Genomic DNA, 20365 nt, shown 5'->3' with positions numbered 1-20365 from the left:
CCCCAAGGATGGGCACACACTAGAATTGACTGAATTTAGGGAGCTGAGGTTGGGCTGTGACCAAGTCCTGGCCGCTGAGAAGGAAGCTGGAGTCTTCCCTTTGCCTCAGTCCCTTCTGTGACCCCAGCACCCATTAAGGCTACCCACCTGACATCAGGGATCTTCTCAGCCAGGCCAAAGTCACCTACCACTGCAGAGTAACCATTCTCATCCCTCTTTATCAGGCAGTTCTAGGGTTCCCAAAAAAGAAGACAATGTGGCTCAGAAGTGGGACCAGCCAGCCATAGACTTTACCACCACCCCTCCCTGCCATAGGGCACCTTGTCCTCTGTTCCTTGGTGAAACCACACTCTTGGGCTGACCCCTGTGGTCAGACTTGGGGGCTCTGATAGCCATGTGAGATGAGTTAGGCCTGGATCTTTGGTGGCTGCCCGAGGATTATATCATGCTCCAAACAAATATGTGCTAGGCATGGTTCTAAGTGTCAGAGATACCTCAATGAACATTGAGATACCTCAATGAACAGAAACCCTTGTCCTCTTGGAGCTTACAATCTAGTGGAGGAAGACAGGCTATCATCAGGCCCCTGGCCTCCCTTCATCCTTCCCTCAGAACATAGAGACCCAAGCAAGGCCAGGTCTGATCTTGCCAAGTAATGTAAGCACAGGACAAGTGCCCAAGCCTACACCAACTTTCACTGCCCACAAGATCACAACCAACCTCTTTTCTGGCGTTAAAATTCCATGACCTCTGGGACTTCCCTGGTGGCGCAGTGGTTAAGAATCTGCCTGCCAATGCAGGGGACACAGGTTCAATCCCTGGTCCGGGAAGATCCCAAATGCCGTGGAGCAACTAAACCTGTGAGCCGCAACTACTGAGCCCACGTGCTGCAACTACTGAAGCCCACGCACCTAGAGCCCATGCTCTGCAACAAGAGAAGCCACCGCAATGAGAAGCCCGTGCACCGCAACGAAGAGTAGCCCCTGCTCGCCGCAACTAGAGAAAGCCCATGCAGAGCAACCGAGACCCAATGCAGCCAAAGAAAAAAATTCCATGATCTGGCTCTAACCAACCAGCTACCAACCTCCCCATGCCTTGGTGCCCCTATGTACACATCTTCATCCAAACTTGTAACAGACAAGCTTGATTTGGGAAGCCTGAACAGCCCCTTCAAACCTTTGCCTTTGCTTATACTGTTCCCTTCCATTTGGAATGTTCTTCCAATTCTTTTCACTTCAGAAAATTTTGTGTGTTTTAAGACAAGCTTACCTTTCCAGTCCTGACCTCTCCAGCTCTCACCTTCATCTCTCTCTCATCTCAACTCCTTTAACCCCTCTGTGTCATTCCCTCTTACAGCCTATCAGAGGCCATCAGCTCCTCAGGAGCAAGTTCAGGTTTGGGCCTTCCTTCCTCACAGTATTCAATTCATGAGAGAGGCTCAGGACAAGCTCACTGAACAAATGCTGCTGTCTCCAGAGAAAGGATGACCCAAGTGACTTGAAAATAAGCACAAAGCAGCAACAAACTCTCCCCAAATAGCTGCATTCAAAATGGCCCTACACCACTCTGGCTCAGGAGGCAACTCACTCTGCCCACCTTCCTCCAGAGGTAGCAGGGAGCAGGGATCCTTGGCTCCCAGGGACATTTCTGGGGCCAGCAAGGCCCTATATCACCAAACCAGCCTCCCCCCTTCCTTGCCTTGGCCTCCAGTTGCCAAGGCATTGCCAAGTCACCTGCTTACTCCACATCAGGTACAAATTAGTCCCTTACTCTGGCTTTGATGTGATCACACTATTCTCTCTTTCCCTGAGTTGGAAGGGAAATGTGATTTCACGTAATGTGATTTCATTACATCCTCTCCTACCCTTGATTCCTGGCAGACATAAGTGTCTCTGGCTTCTAAGCAGGACCGTCCTTGTGCTTGTCCTGGCTTTGGCCTTCCCATCAGTCCACTGGCTCAGCACTCCGCCACCCCCACCCCAGCTCCCTGACTTTACTGTCTGTGAGAAGACAGGCTCTAGGCCAGCTTGTCTATTAGACAGCCAAAGCCTAGGCTATTGGGCACTGGCTTATACTGGCTTATGCCACTGTGAGGCAGTGGCACCTCAGATCTGTCACTTGTTTTTCTCCCCTCCTCCTCCTCTTTCACCAGCAACTCAGGTTCCTGTCTCCAAGGCTCAGTCTGAAGTCCGATTTACTATTTGCTTTATAGCCCTCAGAAACAACCCTGTTAAATTCAGCTTAGATTCAGCAAGTAAGGAACAGAACAGGACCACAGTATACTGCCTTTGTCAAAGCTGTTCAGTTTCTGCCCCATCTTCACATTCATGGAGACCTCTTGTTCGCTCATTGTAAACCACCCATCCAGGAGGAAGTGACTTCATAGTAGCTTCTCTGAGCAGCTAAGAAATGACTACGGCAGGGATGATCAGGGCCCTACAACATGGGGCAAGCCTGCCTAGCCCGGTCTGCCTCTGGTCTGGAGTGTGACCACTGCCTCTCTTAAAGCTTCTCCACAGCCAACAGCTGGGCATTAGAGCCAAAGACAGAGATGGGATACTGAAAACCAAAAGAGCAAACTTCAGGAGTCTGTATCTGAGGCGAGAAGGAAAATGGAGAGCAACTCTGACCAAGATTAGTTCCTATAGGGTTTTTCAATAAACTCCTGAGCCTGCCCTTAGTGGGGTCTAGGCTAGTGAAGTTTGGCTGGCAACACTTGCTGTTTTTAGTTCCTTATCTTCCATTCCTTCCTCACTGGCTTCTGCTGGAAGTGTTCTCATTGAGGATCCCCATGAGTTCTGTGGCATTAAGCTCAGTAGACAAAATCAGTCCTTATATTACTTGATCTTGCTGCTGTTGACATTGCTGATTATTTTCTTCAGCATTTTTACATATGATTCAGGAATCATATTAGTACTGGGCATGCAGAGACTAAGCCGTTGTGGTCCTGGAGCTAACAGACTAGCCATTAGAGGCTAGTTACAGGCTATTCTTGTTCCTTTTGATTCTTCTCTCCTGGCTTCTGTGACACTATGGATTTCCTTCTCCACCTTTACACACTCCAATGCAGGCCCTAACCCACGAGGATGATGGTCTCAGGGTTCTATCTTGGGCCTACAGCTTGTGCTCTATTGTGGAGGCTATTCCACATTTCTAATTACCACCTCTGTGCTGATGACTCCCAAACGTATATCCTCGGCACTGACCTTTATCCTCAAGCTTCAGCTTTGCACATCTCATCTATTTCTGGACATCTCCTCCTGGATTATTCACACTGAACTCCATTCATGCAAACCTGAACTCATCTTTTTTCCTCCAAAACTAAAACTCTAGCTATATTTTTATGTCAGCTGGCACTGCCATTTTCCACCCAGTTTGCTAAGCTAGAAACTTGAGATTCAGCCTAGACTTTTTACTCTTACTCCAAGTAATTTTAGCTTCTAAATGTTTTTCAAATTGGTCCCTCCCTCTTCATCCCCACTGCTATTACCCTAGTTCACATCCTCCCCTGAATACTGCAATATTCCAACTGGTCTCTGTGGCTTGGGCCAGGCTTGATCTCCATAATCCACCTTCCTCATTTCTGCCAGTATGATCTCTGTAAAATGCAAATCTGCGTTACTCCCCTACTTAAAAGCTGGCAATGACATACTGTATGATTCCATTATATGAAATGTCCAGAATAAGCAAATCCATAGAAACTGATAAAAGATTAGTGATTGCCAAATGCTAAAGGGAGAGGAGAACAGGGCATGGGGTTTTCCTTTTGGAGTGATGAAAAGTTTTGAAATTAGCTAGTGGTGATTATTGAATATACTGAAATGTATACTTTGCAAGGGTGAATTTTATTTTATGTGAGTAATATCTCAAAAAGCGGTTACTTTAAAAAAGCCACAATGATTCTTCATTTCCTACCTAGAAGATAAAATCCAATTAGATAGTATATGATCAGACTCCTCTCTTTTCAATTCTTATCCCCTACCACTTCAGCTTCACAGTCTGCACATCAGACCGTTTATGCCTCTATGCCTTTGTTTATGCAGTCTTGTCTGGTCTGGAATATAACCCCCCTCCATACATACAATACTTACTAAGCAGAATTCAATTTTCAAGGTTCAGCTCAGGCATCACCTTCTCCAAGAAGTCTTCTCTGTACCCTCAGGTTGGGTTAAATATCCTTTTTCAAAGCACCCTATGCTTCTCCTCTCTCTAACCTTAGCATTTGAGATATTATAATGAAAGTATCTGTTTCTATAGTCCCTTCCTATAGCTATAGACTGTAAGCTATAGACTGTAAGCTTTAGCAAAGCAGGGATGTCTTAAGAGGGAAGTGGCCTAGAGGAAGTGGCCTAGAGAATACTTCCTAGCCCCTTGGGCAAAGGAAAGATTGTCTACTTCTGTCTGTGTGGTACCTTACGAATTATAAAACGTTTTTCATAAACATAATCCAAGTGATTCAAACAGCATTGTCAGATGGGCAGATCTGAGATTTTTACATTTAAGATGAGAAAAGTGTAGCTTACAACTATAAGTGGTAAAGATGCAGGTCTCCTGATTCTAAAGAGATCCCTCCTAATGATTTTGGCCTCTCCAGAGGAACTGGCTAAAAAGCTTTCCACTAGAGACAGCAAGGCCATGGCAGGAACAATGTAGTCTTAAGATAGCAAAAGGGGCCAGGGCCCATGGAGAAGGCAGCACTGTTTGTGCAGGCAATACAATAAGACCCCTTCATCTGGGATGCTAACCCCTACCTCCAACGTTGGTTAATCCAAGGGCACCTAGTGTAATGCTTGCATTTCTCACCCAACTTGGACATGGCCCCAGTACAGACTATTTGACTACAGAGTACAAAATATGAAGCTCAGACCACTGTGGGGTTCTGAAGAAGCCAGACTAATTTTCAGGCTGTGTGGGATGCAAAGTCCACTAAATAGAGGATGAAGAATGCTTTATTCAAAAGTATGCCTGGAATAAGCAGCAGACATAAGAAAGGCCCAGTCAGACTTCCGTGAGGCGACAGGTGACCTTTTCAGGTTCAAAGAGGAGCCCAGGCACTGCTGCTGCCTGGCTCCCGTTCTTCTTTGTCCTGCTCCTATTATAATACATCACACCATAGCAGAGAGACTTACATGTTTGCCTCATCAAGGGCAGGGAATGATCCCATTCATCTCTGTATCTCTAACCTAGCACAGACACACAGAAAGAACTTAGCAAAAGTTTGTTATATGAAAGCCTGGATAGATGACTGAAGCTTCTTTCAAAAGCAGGTGAAAAGGCATACACTAATCATACATTCGACTCTCCATAATGGGGACTGAGCTGACAAAAGACTCAAAAGGTGGCCATGAATGCACTTCTGGAAGCCAACACAAATCCTTCAGAACTGGGCCAGAGTAGACACCTAAGAGCAGATCCTGAGGTCTCCTAGAACAGCTGCACATTCAGTATTGGCACTGAATAAAACCACCTGAGCAGAGAAATGCCAAGTCCATTTGTGAGTGTTAGCTCTAAGCTAAAGTTATTTCTATAACAACAAAAAAGGCTTTCCATGTGCCAACAACTCTCTCCACTTATCCCCAACAAATTCACTCCATAAACCCACTTAGAAAGAAAGTACTGATTCTACATCTCAAGAAGGGTTAAAAGTTTCTTTTCATACCACAGGGAGAGATCAGAGACTGAATTGCCCTCCTAAATGTCCCAGAGACGGTGGCAGTCCAAGTCTCAAAAGATTATCTGGTTTGCTGTAATGTGTCCCATCCCTTCCCTTCCCCTCCATCCCACCATGTGATCCCCTCTCTTTTCTATAATTCTTGGGAAAAAATCTACTCACATATCTGTCTCTCCAACTTGACTAAGAGCCCATGGATGGTACAGATTGCATTCTAGTAATTTCTATGTCCTCTAGTAGCACAGTATAAATGGTTCCCAAAGGCTGTTGATGGTTCTCTTTATAAAAAATGACTACTTGGGCTTCCCTGGTGGCACAGTGGTTGAGAATCTGCCTGCTAATGCAGGGGACACGGGTTCGAGCCCTGGTCTGGGAAGATCCCACATGCCACGGAGCAACTAGGCCCGTGAGCCACAACTACTGAGCCTGTGCGTCTGGAGCCTGTGGTCCACAACAAGAGAGGCCGCGACAGTGAGAGGCCCGCGCATCGCGATGAAGAGTGGCCCCCGCTTGCCACAACTAGAGAAAGCCCTCGCACAGAAATGAAGACTCAACACAACCAAAAATAAATAAGTAAATAAATAATTTTTTTTAAAAGAATGACTACAGGGTGCCCTAATACACACTCTCTACCTCCCACCAGCATTCAACTTTGTTTCTAATTCATGCTCTCTTCAGTCTCTGAAAATTGGCATTTTCTGTTCCTAGTTGTGGGGTATAGCCTAAGACCACAGCTAGATAGGCTTTTCACTCTAGTGGAATGGCCAGAGTGGATTCTGTGGAGTTAAAAACAAAAAACCATTCCCACCCCCCAAAAAACACAGCAACCAAGAAGAGAGGTATAATTCACACTCCTAGGGGAAATCCAAAAAGACTAGTGGTGCTTGCCTGATCCTGGGCAGTAACAGTATTAAGCAGAAAGAAACTGCTCTCCCAGCTGCCCCTAAGAGCCAAGGCTCACGTACAGTTGTACCAGCCACTCCTAGCCTGTGTGTGGCTGTTGCCACTTCTTGATGGAGCTCAAGAACGGAATGTTTCTAAAGCCACACTGCATCCCACTTGCTTCTAAGTAAATCATCAGCATCGCAATAATTACAAAATTAGACAGAACAGCTATATCTGACAGACTCTTCACTCTTGAAAACAGTACTGCAGTAACTACTGATGTGTGAATCCTACAAAGGCAATACTGCTTTCAACAGGCACTCTGACTGGAAACCAGTGATCCTCTTTGCCGCTACCATAGGCTCAGGATCATTTGGAAAAAGGCATGTGCTTCTCTCTATCCCGGTTTACCTACCTGGAACACGCTCCTACTACTTTAAATCCTTCCTGTTAGCTCTGGCCTGAAAAGCCCAGACTGATCACTCCTATGAGGTCAATAGACTGGGGACACTCAGGACCCAAGAGCACTGAGGTCATTTAAAGAGGTGGGACAAAACTGGGTGTGGGACTCAAAGTCTCAGTTCTCAAGCAGATGTTTTGGCCTCTGTGCCATCAAGCACATTCTCTGAAAGAGGGCCAGGAAGCCCCTACTCTGACAGGCTCTATATGTTAGGTGCTAGGAATAAAAAGGTGAATATGAGCAGCACTTGAGAAACTCATGTGTTGGTGGGGGACACGGACACAATAGAACCATCAAATAATAGGAAGTGTACACGCTAAAATATAAGTAAACCTTTTATTGTCCTTAAAGAAATCAAACTCAGGCCCAAGGTTGACAATAAGGAGATAATTTGGAAATTTCAAAGCCCTACTCTGTCCCTTTAGACTTCTCCCTTGGGCTTCTCATTCTTATGGTCACCGTCACCATCATACAGGTCTCCTGGATGGGGCTGCTCTGGTCTAGGTGGGGACACACCACCTTCTCCTTAATCTCTGCAACACTATGAAGATAAAACATTTGGACAAAACTTTACCAAAAGCTCAGAGATGATAAAAAGGGCAATGAAGTTTTTCTTCAACTTGAGATTCCCTAGAGTGTACTTCCCAGCCTGTCTCCAGGTTGCAAAGTCATTTGTTCTCCCCATCCCCTAAAGTTCAGACCCAAGAAAGTACAGCCCAGTGATACCAGGGAGTTCTTCCTCCTAAATTCCTAGTTTCTCATCTCAAGCCAACTGACATGGGAATACCCACTCCCTATTAGGAAAACCAAAGGATAGTGGTCTTACCCTATAGTTCCAAAAAGGTTAGTCATTTTTACAATACATACACTATGACAATCCCAGACAGAATCACACTTGGACACTAGCACAATGGGACAAGGTGTTTTGGGGGCACTGAAGATAATATGATGAGTTCTTAGGAACTCATTGGTAGTGGAGGACTTTCCTCCAGAAAGCCTAGCTACCTAGCCTAGTGATCTTTCCTTTGACTGAAAACCTACAGTCTATAGCTAAACACTCAATTATAAAATGCTATGAACTATTTTTCAGTTATTTTCCAACAAGACTACCTCTGGTCAGAAATTATCTTTTTCAAATATCCCTTCGTTCATGGTACCAGGCACCAGAGACACTCATGTAGGTGTACAGGAAATATCTGTGTGACTGACAGATAACTTGTCATGACCTCCCTCCACCTTAGAAGAAATGATGCTCTCTGAGTAGGAAGCAACAATTTGATATTTTTTTTATTTTAATTTAATTAATTTATTTTTGGCTGCATTGGCTCTTCGTTGCTGCACGCAGGCTTTCTCTAGTTGCAATGAGCTAGGGCTACTCTTCGTTGCGGTGCGTGGGCTTCTCATTGTGGTGGCTTCTCTTGTTGCAGAGCATGGGCTCTAGGCACGCAGGCTTCAGTAGTTGTGGCACAAGGGCTCAGTAGTTGTGGCTCACGGGCTCTAGAGCGCAGGCTCAGTAGTTGTGGCGCACGGGCTTAGTTGCTCCGTGGCATGTAGGATCTTTCCGGACCAGGGCTCGAACCTGTGTCCCCTGCCTTGGCAGGCGGATTCTTAACCACTGCGCCACCAGGGAAGCCCCAGCAATTTGATTTTAGTTGCATGCCTAAGGTGAGAGTATACTACCAACTTAAGGCAGTATCTAAGTTGATACAACCCCACCCATTTGCCTGGAACAAGTGCAGTTTTCTAAGTTTTGAGTTTCTAAAACGTTCTAAGGAAGGAGAAAAGTCTGATGAAAGGAAATGATACCACCTTCCAGGTCCCAGCTGTCCAACTGTCCAGCCCTTGCTTATACCAATGAAGATAAAGGACTCCTCACAACTAGGTCTCAGCTGGTCACCAGATTCCACCTGCCACTCTTATTGCTCCTTTAGTAACAGTGCAGCTGACTACAAATGGCCCTGCCACACCTAGGGGCTCTACAAGCACCTCCCTGAAGCTATTTTCTGTGTAGTACTCACAAACCAATGGCCAGGGTCCCTTGGGGACAGTACTGCTGTTTGGAACACCAGAACCATTCTAATGTGAGGTAGCCAGGGACTCACTGCTCTAGGCCTTATTGGCTCTGAGAGCACAGCCTGCTTTCGTTCCCTTTGCAAACTTTTTCTTATAACAGGCTCCCATACCCCTCATCCATGACAGAAGAGCTGTAGGAGTATGTGTATGCATGTGCGTGTGTGTGCATATGTTTGTGTTGAGGGTGCAGAATGAAATAAGAGCTATTCTTGGGCAGGTACAAAACTTCTATAATACCTCCCTAGAAGACTTTAAATCAGCTCTTGGACAGAAGTTATATTAGATGATTTATAGTTCCCATATCAATGATCAAACAGTACTATTTATATAAGCCTTGTCACGTGATGTCCTGTGCTACTTGGCCCTGAGGTGTCTGCCTTGTAGTATGGCCAACTTCCTCTAAAAGCAACTCTTTTCTAACCTGGTCACACAGCAATTTGGACAGCAAGAGAATACTACAGAGACCAGCTGACGCCAAAGAGGAACTGGCAGGATGGCAGAAACTCAATCACACAGAAAGAAAATGGGTCAGTACATTATGGCTTTCAAAACCTACACTCAAGTGACTAAAAATCACAGAACTCCTGCTGGAGGCCATGGGACAGAATACTAAGAGACAGGCTCCCATATTGCCTTGACTGCTGTCACTCCTATAGGGCAAGAACCTCTTAAGTGTCCTCATGCCATCTACTCCTGCAACACACATTCAGGACCTGAAGCCAAGAGTGAAGGTTCTCAAGATGTATGTGTTGCCAGACTCAGCAATGAAAGGTACCTACCCGCTGTGAGCCGAGATTGGCTTTCTAAGGACTAGCTGTACATAGTAATAAGTTGTATCCTCTGTGATTGAATGTTGAATTTATAAGAGATCTCCATCATATTCAAGCACATTAATGACTGGTTTCTTAACACAGTTTTCTTCGTAATGGAAGACAGTGTCTCAAAGAGTAGTGCATGTAAAGCCTTCGTACCTTAGATGTGAGGTCCCGATGGAAAATGCCTTTGAAGTGAAGGTAGCTGAGGCCCACTGCTATGTCATAAGCCAGTTTCACCCTCACAGTCCAGGGCAAATGCAGGTTACTGTCTAGCAACTGTTCCAGGTTTCCAGAGTTGATATACTGCAAAACAGAAGGAAAACCCAGCTACCATTTGTCAGGAATGCTTAGGATGGTGGTGAAACCACTAAAGAGTAGACACCTAGAAGATAAAGACTGTATTTTTTTTTTGAAGTTACTGAGGGCTTATTCTGCATCCAGGCACTATGGTAGGTGCTGCACCTTCCTTTGAGAAGATCACAATCTATTAAGGGATATAGACAAACAATATAATGTAGTAAATGCTAAAAGATGGCTTTGTACAGGTACGACAGCACTGTGCAGCACAGAGGATAAAGTTACTAACTCAGTCTAGGCATGTCAGAGAAAGCTGCACAAAGGAAATAAAGGAGTCCAAAGGATGACTTGGGGGAGCAGGAAAGAAAGTCCACACAGAGGGAGCCGCATATGTAAAGTTATAGGTGAAGAGCATGGTGTATTCAGGAAACTAATTTACTCAATATGGCCAGAGTGCATGAGAGGAGAGACGGGTGAGGCTGATATGCTTTGCTAAGGTATATGGACTTTATCCTGTCTATAAGGAACAAAAGAAGCCTTTTAAAGCAAAAGAGCAACATGTTCATGTTTGTTTTTTAAAGAAAAGATTATTTTAGCAATGGTATGATAGATGGATTAGAGTGGAGAATACGGAGAAGGGAAAATAGGTTAGGAGATTATTGCGATAATCCTGGTGAAAGAAGAATGCCTGAGTTAAGGCAATAGTTGAGGCACTGGAATAGAGCAAGATTCAAGATTTAGATGGCAAAGTCAAAAAAAACTTGATGAATGCTGGATGGGGGGATAAGGGCAATGAAAAGCTCCTAGGTTGATCGCAGGCTACTGGTCCCTGGGTGCCATTATTAAATATCCAGAATACAGGGAGAGGAGCAGATTTTTAGAAGAGGCAATGTTAAAAGATAGTGAGTTCAAGTCGGACATGTTGGGTTTAAGGGCATGTGGAGATGTCCTACAGAGAGTCAGTTTGAAGTTTAGGAGCAAAGTCTGGGCTAGAGACTAACATTTAGGAGGCAATGACAATGAGCTGAAGTAGTCACTGAGGCTAAGGAATGTATGGAGCTGCCCAGGGGTTAACATGTAAGGTGGGAAATTACCAGAATCCCAAGCAACTGTAGCATTTAAAGGAGCAGGCAGAGGAGGAAGAAGCAAGCAAGAATGTCACCACAGAAGACAAAGGAGGAAAACATTCCAAAGAGGAAATGACCAATAGTATCAAATGCTATAGATCAAGTAAGATGAGCCTGAAAAGTGTCTACTGAATTTGCAACTGAGAAGTCACTGGCAACCATGGCCAGAGCAGTTACAGTAAAGTGGTTAAGACCAGAGTAAGATCAAAGTGAATTGAGGTGTGAGTAGGAGATAAGGCTAAGGGGAAATGACATGAAGATGTACTCTTTCAAGAAATTTGGGTGTTCGTCATTCCTACATACCCATGAAGAGCTGCTTTGCCTTTTTTTTTAAGAGCAAATAAGCCTATTTATATAGAGATAATAAATAATAATAACAAAAATAGCAGCAGCAGCTGCAGCTAATATTTATTTACTTGTTACTTGCTTTGTGCCAGGCACTACTCTGAGAACTTTCCATTAATTACATCATTTAATCTTCATATAACCCTAAGGTAAGTGTACTATTATTCTCATTTTACAAAAGGCATTTAGACGTTAAGCAGCTTGCTCAAGGTTACCCAATTATTAAGCAGCAGAGCCAGGGTTCCAACTCAGGCAGTCTGACTCCAGAGTTCATGCTCTACCCCTACATTACACTGGAGAGCCATGGTGTCTGGGTACAGAGAGCCTCATGCAGAACAGGAGCTCAAAATTTTTTGCCAATTAAATTCATGAATTTATTCAAACCTTACATGATGTATTATCTCCCTCCTCTTTCCAAGGGAGAAAAAGGGGAAAATTCCTCTAAGCCTAAAATTAAGCTCTTAATACCTTTTTGGAGTGGGGGTGATACTGAATTTATAAAAGACTAGGGAACCTAATGGGAGAGAAGGCAAAAAATCTGAATTTTAGGGACTTCCCTGGTGGCGCAGTGGATAAGACTCCACGCTCCCAATGCAGGGGGCCCAGGTTCTATCCCTGGTCAAGGAACTATATCCCACGTGCCTGCCACAACTAAGAGTTTGCATGCCACAGCTAAGGAGTCCGTGAGCTGCAACTAAGGAGCCTGCGAGCCACAACTGAGGAGACCTGGAGCCACAACTAAGGAGCCCGCCTGCCACAACTAAGACCCAGTGCAACCAAATAAATAAATATATATGTAGGGCTTCCCTGGTGGCGCAGTGGTTGAGAGTCCGCCTGCTGATGCAGGGGACACGGGTTCGTGCCCCAGTCCGGGAGGATCCCACATGCCGCGGAGTGGCTGGGCCCGTGAGCCATGGCTGCTGAGCCTGTGCATCCGGAGCCTGTGCTCCACAGCGGGAGAGGCCACAACAGTGAGAGGCCCGCATACCGCAAAAAAAAGAAAAAAAAAATATATATATATATGTATGTGTGTGTATATATATATATATGTACACACACACACACACACATTTTTAAATCTGAATTTTAGTCCAAGTCTGCCTCAACAGCCATTTTACTTTGGACAAATCAACTAATAAGGCTACCCTTCAGTTTTCCCACATAAAAAGTAGGTATGATAATCCATGATCCATATTACTCACAATGTTATTATAAGAATAGAATACAAATACATGAAAGTGCTAAGAAAAAAATATAAGTTCCATATAATGAGATTTTCTGATGTGGTAACATAGCACCAAAAAGAACCAGTTGGGGGCAGCACGATGCAGCACTTCAGATCCTTGGATGAAGTGGATCAGGTTTGGCAAGGCAGAGAGAATGGCTAAAAATACGCCAAACTTCTCAAAAGGGAAACCTGTTGATCTGCTTCATCTTGCTTGATAATCCAGCTTTGGAAATCTCAAAACGAGGTATAACGACAGCATTAGCATAGTGCCCTCGTCTCCTCACTCTAGTTGAATCTGTTCACAGTTTACGTCTGAGGTGCTCATTTGCTAAAAAGAAACTGAACTTGCAAATTCCAAGCTATATGGGGGCAATGAAGCTGACAGCTAAACATGCAGACAAATTTCTTTGGCTCTGAGAGTGAACAAGATATGAAGAAGTGGTGGTTCACTTGTTTGGCGTGGTGACAGTGTGACATGGAAGGCCTGACTTTGGGAGCCACTCAGGCTTCCTACTGAGGGCCAGGCAGAAAAGACTGGTGAAAAGCCTGTATGTGCATTCTCTGTGGGCCAGGCTAAGCCAGGACTCTTGATTCTGGTTCGGAGAAACACATGTTTATTACTCTTGTCCAGTCATGTCTCTGAAAGCCTGAGAAATCCACAGACCAAGCCACAGGGTGGAGAGCAGAGGAGAGAGGCGAGACAAGGTGAGGAACCACACTGGCTAGTAGGCTCTGACTTTTCCTGGCAAGATGGAAAAAGCACAAACCAGATCCAGAGAGGGAAACCAAATGGAATTTATTGTTACAACCCACTTCTCTTGCCTGCCTTCGGTGAATACTTTGGTGGAGCTGGTAAGCCTCTGGGCCCTCAGAAACCACAACTTCTCAATGTCTCAAGACCTTTGCATGTATGAGGAAAGGAAGTTTGAGATCTGCCAAGAAGGAAGATTTCTAAGTTGCTACACTGTGTGCCCATTAGTCGGAACGTCCACTTCCCTATAAGCAACTCCCTGTGCAGACTCAGCTGGTGTGTTCTCTGAACAAATCCCTCTGTGGGAAGCAGAGGCAAGAACAACTGTTCCAGCACATTCAGCTTTCCGGGTTGGGGATAACAGCTGCTTTGCTTTCATTTTCTTCCAGACCACTCCCTTGGGAGCTCTACAAAACAACCTAAGGCACTGGCAACACATTTAAATACCTACTAGAGAGAGAAGATTTCACAATTTTTATTGTTGTTCTTTTAAAGTTCAGAAAACTATAATATCAGCCAATCAAATGTGTTAAAGGTACTTCAATACCTCTAAGTGACTGTTCCCCAAATATACCTACACCAAAACCTCTCCTCTTCATGGTCTAATAAAATGTTAGCGTTTCTGCCATTTCATTTGTGTTTGATACTTGATTTCATTAAAGACTCTTTTCTTGGAAGGCACTCAGTAAACAAATGTGTGTTTGGTGACTAAACAATATTACTATGTATGTAAGAAATCATATGCCAACACCCTAGAAAATCATCAAAGGGACGGGTAAGTGGACACTTAATTCTCCACTCAGGAATATCAATTCAGGGAATTCCCTTGCTGTTCAGGGGCACTTTCATTGCCATGGGCCCAGGTTCAATCCCTGGTCGCTGGGGAACTAAGATCCCGCAAGCCTCACGGTGTGGCCCAAAAATAAAAAGGAACATCAATTCAGGTTATTTCTACAAAGATTTATTGAGCGCTCCTCCCATTCCTGTCGCCCCCATATGAGACTAAGAACCTATCCATTTACATCAACATTATATCTCCCAGTGATTGGAAGAGTCCCATCCACATAGTAAATGTAGGTATGTAAACACTCAGTTTACACCTTAAAGAAGTTCAATGAAAGACACCTAGGTAAGTAAGTAATACTAATAACCCTTTAGCAGAGGTAAATACTTGGGTATGAAAGTAGATACTGAGGAGTTTAGAAAGTTTCACAGAAAAAGTAACACCTGGGTTGGATCCTAAAAAGATAGTTAAGAGTTGTCTAGGCTGAGAGTATGGTTCTTCCCACATACACCCTATAGGCTCTGATGGTACCACTCAGACACAGACAGACACATAAACATGCCCATACAAAGAATATTCTGGAGCAGGACTAGGCAATACTTACCTCTCCCTGAAGTAACATTCACTACACCCAGGGCTCCTGTTCTCAATTCTTGCTGATTCTGATCATAATCTCACCCAATCATAACCAGTCAGAAGAACAAGGCAAACGGCTACCTTTTTTTTTTTTTAACTTTGAATTATCAATATACTGATATCTGTAATCAAACAAACATCTATGAACAGTGGTTCAAAGACATATTCAGAAAGGTTCTGAAGAAAACATCAACTGTAAGAATTATTATACCTTTTTGATGAATCTACCCAAATAGCCTAGAGCTAAGGCACTTACCCAAGGCAGATAAATGTGCTGCCATCCAACTAACAGAGATCATTTGCTGCCACTTAATTAGCACAGCTGTCCTGAGGTAGACCCATTCATCTCTCTATCCATCCACCTACACAAACACTGAAAACCTACTACATAAAAACATAAAACTAAGTGGGGCCAGTCCCTGCCCTTAGTTCACAGTCTAGTCTAGTCGAGTTCACAGTCCAGTAGAGATGACATATAATCAACTAACAATTTTTTTTCATACAGGACAATGATCAGACATGCTTCACAGAAATATCATTCTAACAGTAATGTAAAAACTGTATGGAAAGGTCAAGAATTGAGGCTGGGTGGCTTCCCTGGTGGCGCAGTGGTTGGGAGTCCACCTGCCGATGCAGGGGACACGGGTTCGTGCCCCGGTCCGGGAAGATCCCACATGCCGCAGAGCGGCTGGGCCCGTGAGCCATGGCCGCTGAGCCTGCGCGTCCGGAGCCTGTGCTCCCCAACAGCAGAGGCCACAACAGTGAGAGGCCCACGTGCCACAAAAAAAAAAAAAAAAGAAAAAAGAAAATTGAGGCTGGAAGAACAGTTAGAAGGCTACTGGAATCATCCAGGTGAGAAGTAACAAATGCCTGAGAAAGACAATGGCAGCAAGAATGGAAAGGAGGTTAATACCTGGAGATATCTCGGAGGTAGAACCGATATGATTTGGTATTTAATCAAAGGCAGGGAATAATTAAAAGAGATATGGTATACAAAGTATGTCTAGCACAGTGCTTAGCTGACAGTACACAACTCATTCTCCCCACTATCAATATCTAATCATCATCATCCCTCCCCTTGGTTATGCCATTAGCTTTCTAACTAGTCTTCTTTTCCCCTTCTTACATCTTGAACAGACTTAGCTCTCATTCCAATCCATTTTCCTTAATACAGCCAAGATTAACCTTCTAAAATACCAACCTGAAGCCACTCCCTTGTTAAAATTATTCACTGATGCCCTATTACTCTTAGGATAAAATCCACAATCCTTAGCATGGCACACAGTCTTTCACTCCTGCTTATAAGGGTCTGACCCCTGCTTACTTGCACGTTTGTGCACATTGCTGGTCCCTTTACCTAGAATACCTTCCCCCACATAGGCCTGGCTAATCACTCATTGAGGATTCAGTTCTGTTTCCTGGAAGCCCATATGTAGGGTTGGGAGTAAAAAAGACATTCTATGCAAAAGGAACACAAAGATAAAGTGCAGAGATTAGTAGTCATTCCTTTTTGTTTTTCTTTCCCTGCGTAAATTATAAGTAGGGGAGAAGGGATAAAGCTAAAAAGTAAAGCTGGTCAGTAAATTATAGTGGTGAAGCCCACATACTGCAGAGTTAGACTGCCTAGGACTGAATCTCACCTCTGACTAGTTGTGTGACCCTGGGTTGGTTACTCTTTAATATTCATCTATAAAATGGGAATAATAATAGAACCTAATCCATAGAATTATGAAAATTTAATGAACTAATGTATAAAATGCTTAGAACAATGTCCAAGGAAGTTCTCAATGTTGTTATTATTGCTATTATTATTATATTTATTGTTAGTGTAGAAGTTCTGGAACACCAAGATGAAACATCTATAGCTAATTTAGCAGATCATGGGGACCACTAAAGGTTTATAGGTAAAGGTATAATATAATCTATTGTGTGTTGAACTATGTCTCCCAAAAAGATAGGCCCAATTCCTAACCCCTGGTACCTGTGAATGTGACCTTATTTGAAAACAAGGTCTTTGCAGATGTAATCAAGTAAGATGAGGTCCTATTGGAGTAAGGTGGATCCTTAATCCAATATCTTAACAAGAAGAGGAGAGGAGATACAGACATACAAGGAGAATGTCATGTATCGATGGAGGCAAAGATTTGAGTGATGCATCTGTAAGCCAAGGAACACCAAGAGAGACTAGGAAGAAGCAAGGCAGGATCTTCCCCTAGAGCCTTCAGAGAAAGCAAGACCCTGCCAACACTTTGATTTCAGACTCCTAGCTTTCAGAACTATGAGGGGATAAATTTCTGTCTTTATAAGCCACTCACATTGTGGTGCTTTGTTATGGCAGCCCTAGGAAACTAATACAGGACCAAAACTACATTTCAGAAAGCCCATGGTGGTAGCAGGATAGAGGAGGAGCTAGAGGGAGGTTTGAAGGGTACTGCATCAGTCCAGATGAGAGACGACCAAACGCCTGACTTAGAATGCTACCATAGGTATGAAAAAGTGGGCTAGAGTTAGAACAAGCAGAGGTAGAACCTAAAGGATTTAGCAACTGAATGGTAGACATGAGAACTGAGGAAAAAGAGTCAGAGGCAACTCAGAGATTCCAAATAGATGTGTTGAGAGAAACAACGGGAAGAGATCCTACAATCTTATATACCAAAAGTCAGTCAGAAGCTCATCAGAAACCAGCATCAATGCCAAATAGCCAAATCAGTGGCTTGTCAAACCTCTTCTCTGGATGGGCCCTCTGCAGAGGAGGGCCTGGGCCCCGACCTAGTTTTCACTGAAGCCCAACAATGCCATTGTGCTGGCCACTGTATATTTGTTGGTTGGCTCCAAACACAAAGGCTAGCAGACATCCCATCCTGCTGGCTTGGTTTAAAGAAGAAAAGAAAGCTTTGTTACTGCCCTGGGTAATTCCAGGACAGGCATCCCAAGAGCGCCCTGTGGGAGGCTCATGCTCCAAAGGAGCCTCCTGTTCTCAGCTCGAGGTTCCACAGCCACTACAAGTGCACATCCACACATCTGCCAAGGCCTGAGTTTGCCACAGTTCAGCCTCCACTCCAGGAGGTCCACCGGGACCTGCCTGACTCAAACAGTCAGTAGTAATGGACTGATTCAAAGAGAAAGGGAACCCAAAATGTGTTTCAGAATATTTAAATGTTTCACACTCTCTGCCTTCATATATGTTTACTGCCCAGAATACTCTTCTTCCCCTTCACAGCTTTGCTAATTCTTATTCATCCTTCTAAACCCAGCTTGAGTCTCTTATTTTGGAAACCATTTCCTGATACCCCATCCCATACTTTGTGCCACTTTGGCCCCCTGTATGTACTTCTACTATTGCTTATCATATTGTACTATAACCTTGATGGCAGGGACCAGATCTTTCTCAACTTTGTAAGCCCAGTATCCAGTGGCACAAACAATAAATTGTTGAATTAACAAATGAATAAGTACATTTAAATAAATAGAGGCAGATTTTAAGTTCCCTCTTTTATCTGAAGCCCTCCCAACTCTGTCATTAATGTAACTTAAGATCAAAAAGAGAAATGTGCTTTGAGAGGAATTTTCTGATAAATATCATGCAAAACAAACATTTAATAATGCTTACTATATGGCAGATACTATGGTAGCAATGAATTTAAAGCAAAATACAAAACAGTGTGTTTTGAGAGGAATTTTCTGATAAATATCAAGCAAAACAAACATTTAATAATGCTTACTATATGGCAGATACTATGGTAGCAATGAATTTAAAGCAAAATACAAAACAGTGTGTTTGGCCACTCGGTAATATGAAATTTTGAGGATCCTTTGACACTCTGTCAGCAGATTCCTTAAAATGGTCAGAATCACATGGACTTAAAAAATATATCTAAGATCTCCTTTTGAGAATTATAGAGGGTATTTCTTTTATCAGTAGCTGAAAGCCAAGTAGAAGAGGCCATAAAGATATCGCCCCCTCTTTCCTCACACTTCCCACAGACACTTAGCATAACCCATTCACCACTTTAAGAACATGTTTGTTGGGCTTCCCTGGTGGCGCAGTGGTTGAGAGTCCGCCTGCCGATGCAGGGGACACGGGTTTGTGCCCCGGTCCGCGAAGATCCCACGTGCCACGAAGCGGCTGGGCCCGTGAGCCAGGGCCGCTGAGCCTACGCGTCCGGAGCCTGTGCTCCGCAACGGGAGAGGCCACAACAGTGAGAGGCCCGCGTATCACAAAAAAAAAAAAAAAAAAGATGTTTGTTTAACGCACCTGAAGTAGTAAGAGTGTTTTTCTATGCACATAAACTACTATAAACAACAAAATGACTGTTTACCCACAAGATTCAAAACAGTATGACTGGGACATCCCTGGTGGTCCAGTGGTTAAGAATCCACCTTCCAATGCAGGGGACACAGGTTTGATCCCTGGTCGGGGAACTAAGATCCCACATGCCGAAGGACAACTAAGCCCTCGCGCCACAACTACTGAGCCCACGTGCCACAACTAGACAGCCCATGCACCACAACTAAAGACCCTGCATACCGCAACAAAGATCCTTAGATCCAACTAAGACCCAACACAGACAAAAACAAAAAAAAGGAATGACTAAGCTTTCCCCACAGATTTTTAATTTACAGCAAACATCTCATAATCAAAATCAAATTTGTTTAAATAAACATTAAAAGATAAATCTGTAAAACAAATCTTCTCAAAGAAATGAACTAAGATAACAATAAGACTATTTTCTTTGCCCCATAAAGCTCTACTAGCAATCAATGGTTCCAGACATGATTTATGATCAGCCCAGGGCTCCTGACTATTCCATCCAGCTTGCTTTCCTATCCCCAAATCCATAATATCTCTACCAGCAACATGGCTATTAAGGTCATGTTTAAAAGCATTCTTCCCTCCAGCTTGCTACCCCACATCTACTACAACCCCACATCCTCCAGCTTCAGACAGGAACCTCTGACATTCACCTGGTGATTGGGCTCAGAGTGAACAAAGCAATCTATTAAGGAAGACAACACATCCTGCCTCCCCTTAGCAGATCTCAGGAGTAAGGGCTTGACAGTGGACAAAATGAAAATGGAAACCAAAAGAGGTTAAGTTTCTAATTAAGGTGATTTATATCAAAGGAGACTGTCCTCAAATAAGCTAATCATTTCTTCTACCTCTTCTGCCCATATCAACACACTACTTGGTCTCTGGGTAAGGAAGAAGTCAAGCAAAAGTTAGAGGCAACTATAAGCTTAAATGGTATCTTCTAGTGGCAAACGGTAGGTAGGGGGGTAGAAAGGGAGGAAA

At 43.9% G+C, this 20365-nt stretch overlaps 1 protein-coding gene across 4 annotated transcripts in view; it reads right to left on the bottom strand.

Moving 5' to 3' along the window:
- The window catches only part of TESK2 (testis associated actin remodelling kinase 2), a 129142-nt gene that overhangs the window by 3628 nt on the left and 105149 nt on the right, over positions 1–20365 (bottom strand). For 3 of the 4 annotated variants that reach the window (XM_027108721.1, XM_027108724.1, XM_027108722.1), the window contains 2 exons: positions 10061–10207; positions 148–230 (listed from right to left, as the gene is read on the bottom strand). In XM_027108721.1, coding sequence (XP_026964522.1) covers positions 148–230; positions 10061–10207 — 230 coding nt within the window. The remainder of the gene's footprint in view (positions 1–147; positions 231–10060; positions 10208–20365) is intronic. The other variant, XM_027108723.1, reaches the window with a different exon arrangement.

The sequence above is a fragment of the Aethalodelphis obliquidens genome, unplaced genomic scaffold, assembly GCF_003676395.1.
Source record: "Aethalodelphis obliquidens isolate GAN/ISIS:26980383/991018 unplaced genomic scaffold, ASM367639v1 scaffold9, whole genome shotgun sequence".
NCBI lineage: Eukaryota > Metazoa > Chordata > Mammalia > Artiodactyla > Delphinidae > Aethalodelphis > Aethalodelphis obliquidens.
This window is presented reverse-complemented; position numbering and strand designations above follow the sequence as displayed.